The sequence below is a fragment of the Salmo salar genome, chromosome 11, assembly GCF_965601325.2.
Source record: "Salmo salar chromosome 11, fSalSal1, whole genome shotgun sequence".
Lineage (NCBI taxonomy): Eukaryota > Metazoa > Chordata > Actinopteri > Salmoniformes > Salmonidae > Salmo > Salmo salar.
In genome coordinates this window covers 3798653-3815862 of record NC_138301.1, presented here as the reverse complement: position 1 = coordinate 3815862, position 17210 = coordinate 3798653, and the positions used below count along the sequence as shown (strand labels likewise).

The window sequence follows — 17210 nt, the reverse complement described above, 5'->3', positions numbered from 1 at the left end:
CGAGGTGTTCCGCTAGCGGAACATCTAGATGTAAGATGTTAACTGCCTTGTTCAGGGGCAGAACGACAAATTTTTACCTTGTCAGCTCGGGGTTTCAATCTTGCAACCTTTCGGTTACTAGTCCAACGCTCTAACCTGCCACCCCACTTAACGGTGTTTATGACCTCTGACCTCTTTCTGGTGAGGCCTGATCACCGTCATTAGAAAGACTATAGACATTCGGTGAGATTTAACTACCACGGCATATAGCATCTTCTTGCTGCCTGTAAGAAAGTCCCCCAGCTCTGGCATCTTGAGGGAGAAGATCAAGTCCTCAGAATCTGATAGTCAGGGTGTATACAGATTGAGGCTGCATTACACTTTTCCAATCTCTTGCTTTGATTGGCATACAATCTCTCATTGTCTTATGCCCTTGGATGGTCTCTTCACCTCAAGTTCAGTGGGGGCTTTCTAATCACTCTAAACTCACCCCCTAACTACACTCTTGTCCTCTCCCAGCCCAATCATTCCTGTAAAGTCATATGACATGTACAGGTGTAAAAGTGTCAATTATATCTGCCCTTCACTGGGCTTTAAGCAGCAATCTTCTGTTCCCAACCATTATTATTTTCCACAAATGGAGCAAGGGAAACAACTACTTCTAGGTCTCAGACCAGGTGACATCATGGATGAACCCTGATAGCGCAAACACAACTAACAACTCAGTCTCCTCGACTCTCCATATAGTGTGTTTTGACAGTCTGTAAAGTACCATGTATCTCAGGCATGGACTATCTATTGTATTAATTGACTTCATTTTGTCTTTTTCCGTTGTATTCCTCTTCAGTTGTGTATTTGGGTCTTGGTACGTCAATAAAAAAACTGGATAATTCGGAAAGACGATTCCAAGTCCACACATAGTCCCCTCATTTGGGTGCAATATAACCATGGTAAGCTTTTTTAAGTAATATTATTAGATCTATCTACATCTGTGATAGAATCATGACACCATAAAACCACTGTTTGTGAACTTCAGTTTTACATTATGGCATGTTGTATACATCAATATAGTGGTCTTATAGTTAGAGTGTCTGCCCTGAGATTAAAAGGTTGGGAGTTTGATCCCCAGCTGAATCATACCAAAGACTGTAAAAAAGGGACCCAATGCATCTCTGATTGGCACTCGTTATTCCAGCTCAAGGCTACTTGTGTACACATACTATCAAATGTGGTATAGATAGAGAGGCAACAACTCTACAAATGCTTTGGCTGTTAGGCCATCATCACTGTTTGTTGAGTGACTCTGTCATCAGGATTGACATACAGCTCACTGTTTTGAAAACACAGTAGCCCAGATTAAATTGTAGACACCATCTTTTGTATCAATTCCATGGCCCAGTAAGTGTAATACCTGCTCTCTCAACTTTTACGGTATCTACTTCATACAAGAAAGCCTCAGCCCTTTCATTAGCCCACCCTCCCCATTCACACACACATACCAAGACACCCGCATCATCCGCAATGATCAAAATGAAAGGAACTACACTGATGAGGGGCACTATTCTTACCAAGCAGATGCTAATGATAATTTGAGATAATAGCTGTGATCCTTTCCCCTGCTCTCCCCTGCTGTGCTTTCCTTCTCCCGCTCTCATTCATTATGACTTTCCTCGGCACAGGCTGCCAAAACAACAAATCAGTGACTCTTTGGGTTTAGCACCACTTAGCACTTATTGTGCTTATTCGGCAGCTTGTTTGCAAGGGGAGATGGATACGTGGTGTGATAAGTGATCTCACAGCATTCATTCTCTGATTTAGAGGGGAACTAAATCAGAGTTATTGTGCCTCGGCGGTCATTATGAAATATAGCCGATGCGTTGGCATAAATCTTCATTCTGCCCCAGCTTTGTACTCAGTCATGGAGGAAATCATGATTTGTTAACTGTGTGTTAGTCATAAAGAAGTACCTTAACATGTGTAATCCATTCCTAATTGGCCATCATAAAAAAATGGTAAAGTTGAGAACTCAGGTTTGCGGCCTGCCCAGATAGGCTACAGTAGCTCTATTCACACGGTAGCATGTGGCTTATCTGACACAGTTAAGTGAAATATGCTTTCCATATATCAAATTCCTTGAAAAATGATTCAATGGTTACTGTCACCGGTCTACTAAACAACGGTCCTGGCAATCCATCTTTACACACACCTGGCAACCATCATTACACACACATCTCATCATCAGTCACACCTGGACTTCATTACTCCCTTGATTACTTACCCTTTATATAGCACTCTTTTGTTATCAGTCATCAGGTAGTATTGGTTATGTTTCTATGTGAGACGCTTCTCTTGTTTTGTATCGCTCCATGTTCATTATTTTTATTAAACTCACTAACTGCACCTGCTTCCTGACTCCCTGCATCTACATTACAGAATAGTACCTCAGGAAATGGAAGCAGCAGTTAACTAAGACATCTCCCTGGATAGTCGGCGAACAAGGACACCTACTATATTTATAGCTGGCTCATTTGGGGACGGCTATGGATGAGGTCATCCGTGTTATTTAGGGGCCATCATATTCAGACAGCAGAGGATTCTCTAACACAAGTCGATCCAGCAAGCCAGTATCCCAGCCCATCCAGCAGTCCGTCCTGGTCAGCGATGCCCGATTGTCCCTCCTGGACAAATATGACAGGACTCCATTGAAATGCTGTGGCTTCCTACTCCAGTGCTCCCTCTATTTTGCTCATCAGATGAGAGCCCCACCATCGAGAGGTCCAAGCTTGCCATGGTTATTTCTCTGCTGACTAGACCGGCGTTGGAGTGAGCCACGGCTGTCTGGGAGAGAGGAGAGAAAGAGCTGGGTTCTTATGAGGGGTTCAGGGGGATCTTCGACCATCCAGCAGAGGGCAGAGAGGGGGGTGAGTGTTTACTCCAACTATGGCAGGATGGCCAGATCACGGCGGAGTACGCACTCATCTTTCGGACAGTGGCAGCATCCAGTGGATGGAATGAGCCGGAGGTCCGCACCCTATTCAGAAGAGGATTGTGCGAAGAGGTCCAGATGGAGTTGGCGTTCTGAGACGACAACCTATCTTTGGACACCCTCATCGTGATGACCATCTGTCTGGATAACCTTCTTCGGGAGCGTCAGTTCCCCCATCGCCTCTCTCCCTCCTCCGTTGATCATTCTGAGTCAGAGCCTGAACCCATGGAGGTTGGAGCCACACGTCTCTCCGCGGCTGAGTGATGCTGTTGTAGACAGCTGGGGCTCTGTCCTTATTGTGGACAGGAGGGGTACCAGCTTCAACAGTGTCCATTACGTTCTAACTGGGGATCCACAGAAACAGAGGGACAGCCACGTGGGTTAGGTTTGAGTATGCCATCATTATCACTTTCCACCAAACCTTTCCTAGTAATGATTTCACTGGCTGGCTGTCCTTCATGTTTTGTTTCTAAAGCTCTAGTGGACTCCGGTGCAACGGGAATTTTATTGACCAGACCCTCGCCTCCTCCCTTAACATCACCTCATACCCGCTCTCCTCTCCTTGTCCGGTTCAAGCACTGGATAGTCAACCCCTGGGATCCGGGACAATCACATACATCACAGCACCACTCATCGTCACCGTGGAATCCATACATCAAGAAAGCCTTCCCTACCTCATCAGTGAACCCGTACACAAGATCAACCTCGGCCTCCCATGGCTTCAACGTCTCATGGCCGAGGATGAAAATCACCGACTGGGCACCCGAATGCCGGAAGACCAGCTTACCCTTTCCCTGTGGTTCCACGTTGGTTTAGAGTCCTGTGGTTGCCCTTCAGCCCAACATCCCAGAGGTATACCAACATCTTCGGGAGGTTTTTTCTAAGACCTGCGCCACCTGTCTCCCTCCTCATTGTGACTGTGCCATCGACCTGCTTACAGGCTCTGCACCTCCGCGCGGCCGCATCTACCCTCTGTCGGTGGTTGACACGAAGGCTATGGGGGAGTACATCCAGGAGGCTCTCTGACAGGGTTGCACCAGTGCATCAAATACAGAAATCTGAATTCCATCACAACGAAGTACCGCTACCCTCTCCCATTGGTGCCGGCCGCGTTTGAACAACTCAGCGGGCCCGGTTTTTGGGACCTGCAGAGTGCCTGCAATTTGATCCGCATCTGGGAGGGGGATGAATGAAAGACGGCATTCAGCACGATGTCTGGTCACTACGAGTATTTGGTGATGCCTTTTGGATTAGCCAATGCTCAGTCTGTGTTCCAGGCATTCGCCAATGAGGTGTTCCATGACATGATTGGACGCCAGGTGGTCGTGTATATCAACGACATCATGGTCTACTCGGCTACCTTGGAGGAGCACATCGCTCACGTCCGGGTAGTCCTGGAACGTCTCCTGGCCAACGACCTGTACATCAAGGTGAAGTGCCAATTCCATCAGGAGGAGGTCTCCTTTTTCGGTTACCAGATCAGCCCGCAAGAAGTCATGATGGATGAGCCTGCTGAAGGGTCATTCCACCTCCGCCCCTTTACTTAAACATCCAGATCCTATGCTGCCCTTCGTGGTGGAGATGGATGCTTCAGCAGTAGGTGTGGGGGCTGTCCCATCCCAACATCAAGGTAATTCACAGAAATTGTATCCATGTGCATATTACTCAAGCCATCTGCCGTCAGAAAGAGCAGGCGGATTGCCACCGCAGTGAGGCTCCCTTGTTCCATCCTGGTGATCGCATCTCTCCACCAGGAGAGTCCCCGGTTTTGTGGGGGCGTTTAAAGGTCCTCAGGAGGGTCAATGAGGTAATTTACAGATTACAACTCCCCACTAACCACCAGATTAATTAATTTATTTATAGGGACAATGCACATTAATCAATATTACAATAATGCAACATCCATGTTAATGTGCTGGGGTTAGCCAAAAGCTAATTTCCACTCGTAAGGGCCTTTGCGCACAATACAAATACTCACTAAACAATACAAATACATTACATCCAATAATATATAATTATAACAACAACACTATCATCAACTGTCATCTTACATATGAGGAACCACAGAGAACTCATGTGTACATGTTTAGATAGATTTGAGCCATGTTTCAATATAAATTTAAAAATAAGATAATCAGTGCAGCTTCTCAAGTCCATGGGCATTGCATTCCAGTATATTGTAGCTCTAACAGAGAAGGCCAATTTTACTGTGTCAAAAGGGACAACGCAATCCCCTCTAGTTACTGCCCTTGACCAAAAGGCTCCTTAACAGCTTCTACCCCCAAGCCATAAGAATGCTGAACAATTAATCAAATGGCCACCGGACTATTTACATTGACACCCCCCCTCCATTTGTTTTGTACACTGCTGCTACTCGCTGTTTGTTATATATGCATAGTCACTTCACCCCTACCTACATGTACAAATTACCTCAACTAACCTGTACCCCCGCACACTGACTCAGTACCGGTACCCCCTGCATGTAGCCTCGTTATTGTTATTTTATTGTGTTACTTTTTATAATTTTTTATTTTAGTTGGAAAATAATTTCTTAACTCTTTTTCTTGAACTGCACTGTTGGTTAAAAACCTCTTAGGGATTGGATCCCGCTAGCGGGATCAAAATCGACAACAACCGGTGAAGCTGGAGCGCGCCAAATTCAAATTACAAAATTGTAATATTAAACATTCATGAACACACAAGTGTCTTACATAATTTAAAAGCTTAACTTCTTGTTAATCCAACCGCGTTGTCATATTTGAAAAAGGCTTTACGGCGAAAGCATACCATGCGATTATCTGAGGACAGCGCCCCACATCAAAATACTTTTTCAACCAGCACCGGCTTCACAAAAATCATAAATAGCGATAAAGTAAATCACTTACCTTTGAAGATCTTCCTCTGTTTACAATCCCAAGGGTCCCAGCTACACAATGAATGTTCGTTTTGTTTGATAAAGTCCTTCTTTATATCCAAAGAGTCAGTTTAGTTGGAGCCATTGATTTCAGTAATCCACTCCTTCAACATGCATAGAAAGGGATCCAAAAACCTACCGGTAAACTTCGTCCAAACAAGTCAAACAATGTTTCTAATCAATCCTCAGGTACCCTAATATGTAAATAAACGATAATATTTCAGACGGAAAGAACGGTGTTCAATAGAAAGGAAAATAACAAAGAGTGCGCCAAAAGTCTCCCTGTCCTGATGAGAACACCTTGGATAAACTACAGCTACTTGTTCATTTTTCAAGAAACAAGCCTGAAACCCTTACTAAATATGGTGGAAACTCCTGCTAGCCCATGCGTCCACCAATTCAATGTGTTTAGATTTGTGGGTAGTGGTGAACAAGTGCGCTCTTTGGGAGAAAGGACGTATTATTGGGATGCATTCCATGATTCCAAGCCATAAGAGAAAGTGGAAGGGAAATTCCACTCTTTTCCAACCTCAAATTCATCATCTCCAGCCCTACTCTAACATTAACATGTCTATGTGATGTGTATGGGTTTCTACATTTTGTAGTCAAATGGATAGAAGATACAGTGACTTCAAAATGTATTCATACCCTTTGACATATTCCATATTTTGTTGTGTTAGCCTGAAATCAGAATGGATTACATTTATTTATTTTCTCTCCCATCTTACACACAATACCCATGACAAAGTGAAAACATGTTTTTAGATTATTTTGTATTTATTTAGTGAAAATGAAATACCTAAATATCTCATTTACATAAATATTCACACCCCTGATTCAATACTTTGTTGAAGCACCTTTGGCAGCGATTACAGCTGTGAGTCTTTCTGGGTAAGTCGTTAAGAGATTTGCACACCTGGATTGTACAATATTTGGACAGTATTCTTTAAGAAATTCTTAAAGCTCTGTCAAGTTGGTTGTTGATCATTGCTAGACAGTCATTTTCAAACCGTTTTAAGTCAAAACTGTAACTAGGCCACTCAGGATCACTCAATGTCGTCTTTGTAAGCAACTCTGGTGTATATTTGGCCTTGTGTTTTAGGTTATTGTCCTGCTGAAAGGTGAATTAATCTCCAACTGTCTGGTGGAAAGCAGACTGAACAGACTCTGCTTAGCTCCCTTCTGCTTATTTTTTATTCTGAAAAACTCCCCAGTCTTTAACTATTACAAGCATACCAATAAACTTGATGCAGCCACCACTATGCTTGAAAGTATGGACAGTGGTACTCAGTAATGTGTTATGTTGCTCTGCCCCACAGTTTGTATTCAGGACAAAAAATTCATTACTTTGTCAAAATGTTTGCAGAATTACTTTAGTGCCTTGCAAACATGATGCATGTTTTGGAATATTTTTATTTTGTAAAGGCTTCCTTCTTTCACTCTGTCAATTATGTTAGTATTGTGGAGTAATTACAATGTTGTTGATCCATCCTCAGCTTTCTCCTATCAAAGCCATTCAATTCTGTAACTATTTTAAAGTCACCATAGGCCTAATGGTGTCACGCCCTGGCCATAGAGAGGGTTTTATTCTCTATTTTGGTTAGGCCAGGGTGTGACTAGGGTGGGCATTCTATGTCCTTTTTTCTATGTTTTGTATTTCTTTGTTTTGGCCTGGTATGGCTCTCAATCAGGGACAGCTGTACATCGTTGTCGCTGATTGGGAGCCATACTTAGGTAGCCTGTTTTCCTTTGGGTTTTGTGGGTGGTTAATTTCTGTTTAGTTGTCTAACCTGACAGAACTGTGGGCTGTCGTTTTTTTTTCTTTGTTTATAGTGTTCGCAGTTTAATAAATACCAGATGAGCACTAACCACGTGCCTTGGTCTACTCCCTTCAACAGCCATTACACATGGTGAAATCCCTGAGGGCTTTCCTTCCTCTCTGGCAAGTGAGATAGGAAAGATGCCTGTATCATTGTAGTGACTTGGTGTATATTTAATGTCAGATATTAAATGTCTGTTGTTTTTTTACCCATCTACCAAATTCTTTGCGAGGCATTAGAAAACCTCCCTGGTCTTTATGGTTGAATCTGTGTTTGAAATTCACTCCTCGACTCTGGGACCTTACAGATAATTGTATGTGTAGAGTATAAAGATGTGGTAGTCACTCAAACATCATGTTAAGCACAATTTTTGTATTCCATGCAGCTTATTATGTGACTTGTTAAGCAAATTATTTAGTCACTCCTGAATTTAGGCTTGACATAACAAAGTGGTTTAAATTTTGTAAAAAGAATTGACAAACATAATTCCACTTTGACATTATGGGGTATTGTGTTTACACCAGTGACACAAAATCACAATTTAATCCATGTTGAATTCAGGCTGTAACACAACAAAATGTGGAAAAGGTCAAAGGGTGTGAATACTTTCTGAATGTACTGTAAGTGTTTCCGATGTCACTAATGACATCATCTAGTGTGCATCATGTGATTTTAAACAACTATGAGCAGGCACATTTTTTGTACATTTGTGTTTTAGTAAATTGTTATTAAAATTTGATGTTGCAAAAGGGTGAAATTTTACTTAAAGTTTGGAATCCCTCTCTTCTGAGTTCTCCTCCTGAGGACATATACCACCTAGCCTGGTCCCAGATCTGTTTGTGCTGACTTGCCATCTACAACAACTAATGATGTAGTGGTAAAGATCAGTGGGTAAATGCTAATCCCCATTCACGGTGAATAATGTAACGCTCCCTATATTTTCAATGCATCTTCCCGCAATAAGAGGGTAAACGTTTGCCTGGATGACTCATCCTGAATTTAATTCCTCTGCTCTATTGATCGAAAAAAATGGGATTCATGAGTCGTGTAGACCACACTGGTCCAACCCATCGGTTTCTGGAATCAGTCAGAACAGTTTTAATGTGTTCGCATTCGAGAAATCATCGGGGAGGAAGCAAATCCAGACTGATCGTGGAGAAGAAATGTTAGTGGGCGGGGTGTACGGCTGGAGCGATGTGTATGTGTAGCCAGGCAAGGTAAATGCTTGCGCAAAATAAAAAAGGTGCATAAATAGAGTTACCTGTGTTTACCCTCAACTAAACCGCTGCCAACAACCATAGGAGTTGGCTACAGCACAAAGAGATCTGGGACCAGGCTATGTGCCACCCACTCTTCTGACATGACTGGGGATTTTGCCTTCCAAACAGACAAGAATATTACAGGAAACATACAATGCACTGGGCTCTTGAACTCACCACACAAGTTGAATTCTGCCAATAATCGGGAGATCCATACGGCGGCGCACAATTGGCCCAGGGTAGTCCGAGTTAGGGGAGGGTTTGGCGTGGGGGGCTTTACTTGGCTCATTGCACACTAGCAACTCCTTGTGGCGGGACGGGCGCCTGCAGGCTGACCTCGGTCGTCAGGTGAACAGTGTTTCCTCTGACACATTGGTGCGGCTGGCTTCCGGATTAAGTGGGCGGGTGTAAAGAAGCGTGGTTTGGCGGGTCATGTTTCGGAGGATGCATGACTTGACCTTTGCTTCCAGAGCCTTTTGGGGAGTTGCAGCGATGAGACAAGATCAAAATTGGGGAGAAAAAGGGGGGTAAAAAGAAAAATCGAGCAACCAATAGAATGTTAAATATATGGGGAATACAACAATCCCAGCTCTGCAAATGTTGCTGCAAACTATGAAATAACACATATGGAATCATGTAGCAACAAAAATGTATATTATATTTGAGATTCTTCAAAGTAGCCACCCTTCGGCTTGATGACAGCTTTGCACACTCTTGGCATTCTCTCAGCCAGCTTCACCTTGAATGCTTTTCCAACAGTCTAGATTTGTTTAACACTTTTTTGGTTGCTACATGATTCCATATGTGTCATTTCATAGTTTATGTCATCACTATTATTCTACAATGTATAAAATTGTAAAAATAAAGAAAAACCCTTGAATGAGTAGGTGTCCAAACTTTTGACTGGTACTGTATATTTTCCACATTTTGTTACGTTACAGCCTGATTCTAAAATCGATGAAATAAAACATTTTCCTCAGCAATATACACACAATACCACATAATGACAAAGTGAAAACATGTTGCAAATGTGTTAAAAAAAACAGAAACACCTTATTTACATAAGTATTCAGACCCTTTGCTATGAGACTCAAAATTGAGCTCAGGTGCATTGTGTTTCCATAGGTCATCCTTGAGATGTTTCTACAACTTGATTGGAGTCCATCTGTGGTAAATTCAATTGATTGGGCATGATTTGGAAAGGTGCACACCTGTCTATATAAGAATCCACATAGTTGTCAGTGCATGTCAGAGCAAAAACCAAGCCATAAGGTCGAAGGAATTGTCCGTAAAGCTCCGAGACAGGATCGTGTCCAGGCACAGATCTGGGGAAGGCTACCAAAACATCTGCAGCATTGAAGGAGGCCAAGCACACAGTGGCCACAATCATTCTTAAATAGACAAGGTTTGGAACCACCAAGACTCTTCCTACAGCTGGCCGCCCGGCAAAACTGAACAATCGGGGGAGAAGGGCCTTGGTGAGGGAGGAGACCAAGAACCCGATGCTCACTCTGACAGAGCTCTAGAGTTCCTCTGTGGAGCTGGGAGAACCTTCCAGAAGGACAACCATCTGTGCAGCACTCCACCAATTAGGCCTTTATGGTAGAGTGGCCAGACAGAAGCCACTCCTCAGTAAAAGGCACATGACAGCCTGCTATGAGTATGCCAAAAGGCACCTAAAGACTCTCAGACCTGAATGCCAAGCGTCACTTCTGGAGGAAACCTGACACCACCCCTACAGTTAAGCATGGTGGTGGCAACATCATGCTGTGGGGATGTTTTTCAGTGGCAGCGACTGGGAGACTTGTCAGGATAGAGCCAAAAATGAACAGAGCAAAGTACAGAGAGATCCTTGATGACAACCTGCTCTAGAGTACTCAGGACCTCAACCAGGAGCGAATGTTCACCTTCCAACAGGACAACGACCCTAAGCACACAGCCAAGACAATGCAGGAGTGGCTTCGTGACAAGTCTCTGAATGAGTGGCTCAGCCAGAGCCCGGACTTTAACCTCTCTGGGCTAGGCGGGACGAATTCGTCCCACCTACGCAACAGCCAGTGTAATCCAGTGGCGCGATTTTCAAATACCTTAGAAATGCTATTACTTCAATTTCTCAAACATATGACTATTTTACAGCATTTTAAAGACAAGACTCTCCTTTATCTAACCACATTGTCCGATTTCAAAAAGGCTTTACAACGAAAGCAAAACATTAGATTATGTCAGCAGAGTACCCAGCCAGAAATAATCAGACACCCATTTTTCAAGCTAGCATATAATGTCACAAAAACTCAGAAGACAGCTAAATGCAGCACTAACCTTTGATGATCTTCATCAGATGACACACCTAGGACATTATGTTATACAATACATGCATGTTTTGTTCAATCAAGTTCATATTTATATCAAAAACTAGCTTTTTACATTAGCATGTGACGTTCAGAAATAGCATACCCCCCGCAAACCTCCGGTGAATTTACTAAATTACTCACGATAAACGTTCACAAAAAACATAACAATTATTTTAAGAATTATAGATACAGAACTCCTTTGTGCAATCGAGGTGTCCGATTTTAAAATAGCTTTTCGGTGAAAGCACATTTTGCAATATTCTCAGTAGATAGCCCAGCCATCACGGCTAGCCATTTAGACACCGACCAAGTTTAGCCCTGACCAAACTCCGATTGACTATTACAAAAGTTTGATTACCTTTGTTGTCTTCATCAGAATGCACTCCCAGGACTGCTACTTCAATAACAAATGTTGGTTTGGTCCAAAATAATCCATCGTTATATCCAAATAGCGGCGTTTTGTTTGTGCGTTCCAAGACACTATCCGAAGTGTAAATAAGGGTCACGAGCATGGCGCAATTCGTGACAAAAAAAATCTAAATATTCCATTACCGTACTTCGAAGCATGTCAACCGCTGTCTAAAATCCATTTTTATGCCATTTTTCTCGTAAAAAAGCGATAATATTCCGACCGGGAATCTGCGTTTAGGTAAACAGAGGAAAGAAAACAAAGCATTCGGTCGACGCGGGCACGCGCCTGAGTCTCACAGTACTGTAACCAGCCACTACCCAAACGCGCTACTTTTTTTCAGCCAGATGACAAAGCCACGATTCAGCGTTTTCCCGGGCTCTAAGAGCCCATTGGAGCCGTAGGAAGTGTCACGTAACAGCAGAGATCCTTTGTTTTGGATAGAGATGACAAAGAAGGCCAAGAAATGGTCAGACAGGGTACTTCCTGTACAGAATCTTCTCAGGTTTTGACCTGCCATTTGAGTTCTGTTATACTCACAGACACCATTCAAACAGTTTTAGAAACTTTGGAGTGTTTTCTATCCAAAGCCAATAATTATATGCATATTCTAGTTACTGGGCAGGAGTAGTAACCAGATTAAATCGGGTACGTTTTTTATCCAGCCGTGTCAATACTGCCCCCTAGCCCTAACATGTTAACTCTAACATCTCTGGAGAGACCTGAAAATAGCTGTGCAGCAATGCTCCCCATCCAACCTGACAGAGCTTGAGAGGATCTGCAGAGAAGACATGGAGAAACTCCCCAAATATTTTTTTTATTTAACCTTTATTTAACTAGGCAAATCAGTTAAGCACAAATTCTTATTTGCAATGACGGCCTACCCTGGCCAAACCTGGATGACGCTGGGCCAATTGTGCACCACCCTATGGGACTCCCAATGACTGCCGGATGTGATGCAGCCTGGATTCGAACCAGGGATTACAATGACAGCTCTTGCACTGAGATGCAGTGCCTTAGACCGCTGCGCCACTCGGTGTGCCAAGCTTGTAGCATCATACCCAAGAAGACTCGAGGCTGTAATCACTGCCAAAGGTGCTTCAACAAAGTACTGAGTAAAGGGACTGAATACTTATGTAAATGTGATATTTCTGTTTTTATTTCTTATAAATTTGCTACATTTAAAATAAACAGTTTTTGCTTTGTTATTATGTGGTATTGTTGAGGGGAAAAAACGATTTAATCAATTTTAGAATACGTTACAAAATGTGGAAAAAGTCAAGGGTTCTGAATACTTTCCCGATGTCACGACCGTCGTATGAATAATTGGACCAAGGCGCAGCGTGAGTAGAGTTCCACATTTTAATGATAGTGAAACTTCCAAAACAACAAAGATATAACGATCGTGAAATACGTAGCGCACATAGGCACTCATACAAAACAATATCCCACATAGCAGGTGGGAAAAAGGACACACTAAGTATGATCCCCAATTAGAGGTAATGATATTCAGCTGCCTCTAATTGGGAAACATATATACACGCCAACATAGAAATATAATACCTAGAAACCCCCCTAGTCACGCCCTGACCTAAAACACCATAGAGAACCCAGAGGGCTCTCTATGGTCAGGGCGTGACACCCGAAGGCACTGTATATACAAAAACATATATGGGGGATTGGAAAAGATGCAGACAATCTACATTCTATCTGCGCTAATAAAGCTGATCTATCCCCCCTTTTCTTTTAAATAAACCCCCCAAAAAGTACCTCCTAAGGTAAAAGTAATAGGTCAAGTCTTACTTAGCTTTGGGTAGCCTGTGTCTTGTCAGCGTAGAGTAGAATAGACGATCCAGGGACAAAGCCCATGTGAGAGAATGATGTCTCCCCTAGTCTCTGTTCACTTGGCATCCAGCCACATTTCAAAGAGCCCGAAGGTGACGGCAGGGGCAGAAACATTCTGTCAAATTAAAGTCTGACGTAATGAAAGCCAACCAAGTAATTGCCAAATCAAAGCTTCTCTATTTCTCATCTTCTTCTTTTCCAATTGAGCTGCAATCAAGCAAATCTCAGGTGACAACAGGACGGGTGGGCAGCCGTAAATATGGCAGCACTTCTAATTAAGTCCTCATGTTCCAGTCGCTTTATTGCACTCGGACTGCACAGTGCCGGTAATAATTAAAGTCGTGCCCCCTTTATGAATGTGTTTTATGCACTAATTTAATTAACTTTGTTAATCAGAGGAAGAGAGAGAAAGAAAAGGGGAGAGCATATCTGCGGCGGCCTTTCTTATTTATTTTGCTCGGAGCCAACCCAGCAATATTGCATTATGCTTTGGTGGCCCATAATTGGATCTGATAATGATAAATTATGGAACATTTACGAAAGATAAAACATTGCCCAAGCGCTTGTTACGAGCGGGAACCGTAGAAATAAAAATTAGAGGTGGGAATGGCCTTATTCCCAGAGCCGGCGAGGGGGAGGACTCGCTGGCCTTTTGCCACCAATTACATGTTTTGCTTTAAGAGAGGGAGAATAACAACAATAAACAATGCAGCAATACCTGTGGAGGAGTAGATAAGAGGCAGCAAAAGGGGACTTTGTTTGAACCAGAAGTAGAAGAGAAAGTATGTCGGGATGTGACGGGTGGGTCTGAAGGAGCCGCTTATTCACTTCATGGTTAGCGCTTAACGAGCGATCGGCGAGCAACGGCCTGACATGAAACAGTAAGTGGCTGTGATGTCGAGGTAAACATATTGTTCAAATGCAAAAACAAGCAACGAAGACATTATTGGCAAGCTCCAGGAACATCTGAGTTGTAGTGAGCAGCTCCTCGCAGCTCTCTTTGAGACGGAGATGAGAGTTGAAGGGAGAGGACGAGAGAGATTGAAGCTACAGAAGTGCGACCCTCGCGCTCCAGCTGTCAGTCAAACTGGAATGGAGGAGGGTATTTGAAGGTTTCTACCAAGAACCATTTTATCATCTGAAGGTTTTTTGAGTGGACAAAATCACAAATATAGTACCTATTTAATCAAAACCCCTAACTAGATTCCCGATTACTAAAAACTTCCAAATATGTTTCATTTCAAAAAGTTGTTATTTTTGCACTGGGAGAATACATGCAGTTGTAGATTCATACACTCAACAAAACAATATTCAAGTGGAAAACAAAAAGAAACATGAACAATACTACTCTAATTTATACAGGATGAAGAAGAGGGCAGGATAAGAGCAGAGAGATGAGGAGGGGCCAGGAGCAGTAGAGAGAGGAGGTGGTGGAGAGGGCAGTGGCAGGACAGAAGGGTGACGAGGTCAAAAGAGGAGCAGAAGGACACGAGGGCTTCTGTGGAGAGAGGTCCATAAAAATAAATCCCCATTGAGGGATTCTTCCAAAAGAGAGAGTGAAAGGGCCAGAAAGAGCTGATGATATGTTGGCATTCATTCCAAGTGTGTGGGAAGATATGGAAGCTAACATGGGAACCATAGAGAAGCATCAAAGTTCTTAGTGAGATTGATATTCTGTACAGAAGGATTCATCTCTTGATGCTGTTGCACCCCATTGAAGCCTCTCGTATCAAATTACAGCTTTCTAACTTGAGTCAGTATACAATTGAGATCCAATTGTCATCATAACAGAAATTCATTTAACAGGTTAACTTGAGTAAGGCCCATAATGTTTGCCTGTCATATGTGCTTAAGTTTCCTAGCCACAGCAAAAGGGGTGGGTGGATGGGAAAGGAAACTCCTTGCCCTCAGAACAGCCTCAATTTGTTGGGGCATGGACTCTACAAGGTGTCGAAAGCATTCTACAGGGATGCTGGCCCATGTTGACTCCAATGCTTCCCACAATTGTGTCAAGTTGGCTGGATGTCCTCTTGGTGGTGGACCATTCTTGATACACATGGGAAATTGTTGAGTGAGAAACTGGTGTGCCTGGCACTTATTACAATACCCCGTTCAAAGGCACTTAAATATTTTGTCTTGGACATTCACCCTCTGAATGGCACACATACACAATCCATATCTCAATAGTTTCAAGACTCAAAAATCCTTCTTTAACCTGTCTCCTCCCCTTCAACTACACTGATTGAAGTGGATTTAACAAGTGTCATCAGTAAGGGATCATAGCTTTCACCTGGATTCACCAAATCAGTATATGTCATGGAAAGAGCAGGTGTTCTTAATGTTTTGTATACTCAGTGTACATGTGCAGGGATAATTGTAAAAAACTTTACAACTGTTTTTGTAAAGTTGGAAATGATGCAGACAATTACACCCCTGGGTCAACTACACTAGTGAGTGTAATATCTCTGCCTCTCTAGCTCCACACATGTGAAACCAAAGATCAAACGATGAGTCATTGTAGTGCCAGGCGGCTGAATAGTCTCCCACTGAACTGACAAGAGACACCATTAGTTTAGTTGAGCTAAATGCCAGCTTCCTGACCGAAACGGAAAATCCAGTTCTTCTTGCTTACTGGTTCTTGTTCACTGGTCATAGAGATCTTTTCCGAGGGCCACTGATCCCTTCCGAACCCATCTCACCTTGGCCCTGAACAACCAACCAAACCACTACTGAGTAAGAAAATAACCATTTGTAGAGTGGAGCAGGAATTACTTTGTCCTTGAATACAAAGACTAAGGATTATATTTTTTACTTCAGAACCCAGACACCTATATTGATTCATATTCATTGACGTTGAATTTGGAATATTATTTTAGATATATAGGAGCAGTGATAGATAACAAACTATCTTGGAACTCCAATACATATCCTGTTATGGATAGGGGGCAGTATTTTCACGGCCGGATAAAAAACGTACCCGATTTAATCTGATTATTACTCCTGCCCAGAAACTAGAATATGCATATAATTATTAGCTTTGGATAGAAAACACTCCAAAGGTTCTAAAACTGTTTGAATGGTGTCTGTGAGTATAACAGAACTCATTTGGCAGGCCAAAACCTGAGAAGATTCTGTACAGGAAGTACCCTGTCTGACCATTTCTTGGCCTTCTTGATCATCTCTATCCAAAATAAGGGATCTCTGCTGTTACGTGACACTTCCTACGGCTCCCATAGGCTCTCAGAAGGTGGCAAAAAGCTGAATGGTGGCTTTGCAGGCCCTGGCTGAAAAACGTTAGCGCATTTTGATAGTGGTCGATCAGAGAACAGAGACTGGAGGCGCGTGCACGAGGCGACTCCATGTTTTTATTATTTCGTCTTTGAACATAAACAACGACTCCATGTCGGAATATTATCGCTTTTTTACGAGAAAAAAGCATAAAAATTGATTTTAAACAGCGGTTGACATGCTTCGAAGTACGGTAATGGAATATTTAGAAATGTTTTGTCACGAAACGCATCGGGCGCGTAACCCTTCGTCACCCTTGGATAGTGTCTTGAACGCACGAACAAAACGCCGCTATTTGGATATAACTATGGACTATTTTGAACCAAACCAACATTTGTTATTGAAGTAGAAGTCCTGGG

The 17210-nt window shown here is 42.8% G+C and overlaps 1 protein-coding gene across 1 annotated transcript in view; it reads left to right on the top strand.

Moving 5' to 3' along the window:
- LOC145858954 (uncharacterized) overlaps nucleotides 1-2806 on the top strand; it is a 31559-nt gene extending 28753 nt beyond the window's left edge. The window contains exon 3 of the mRNA XM_082957614.1: nucleotides 2733-2806. Within this exon, the coding sequence (XP_082813740.1) occupies nucleotides 2733-2806 (74 nt within the window). The remainder of the gene's footprint in view (nucleotides 1-2732) is intronic.
- Nucleotides 2807-17210: the final 14404 nt, after the last annotated feature.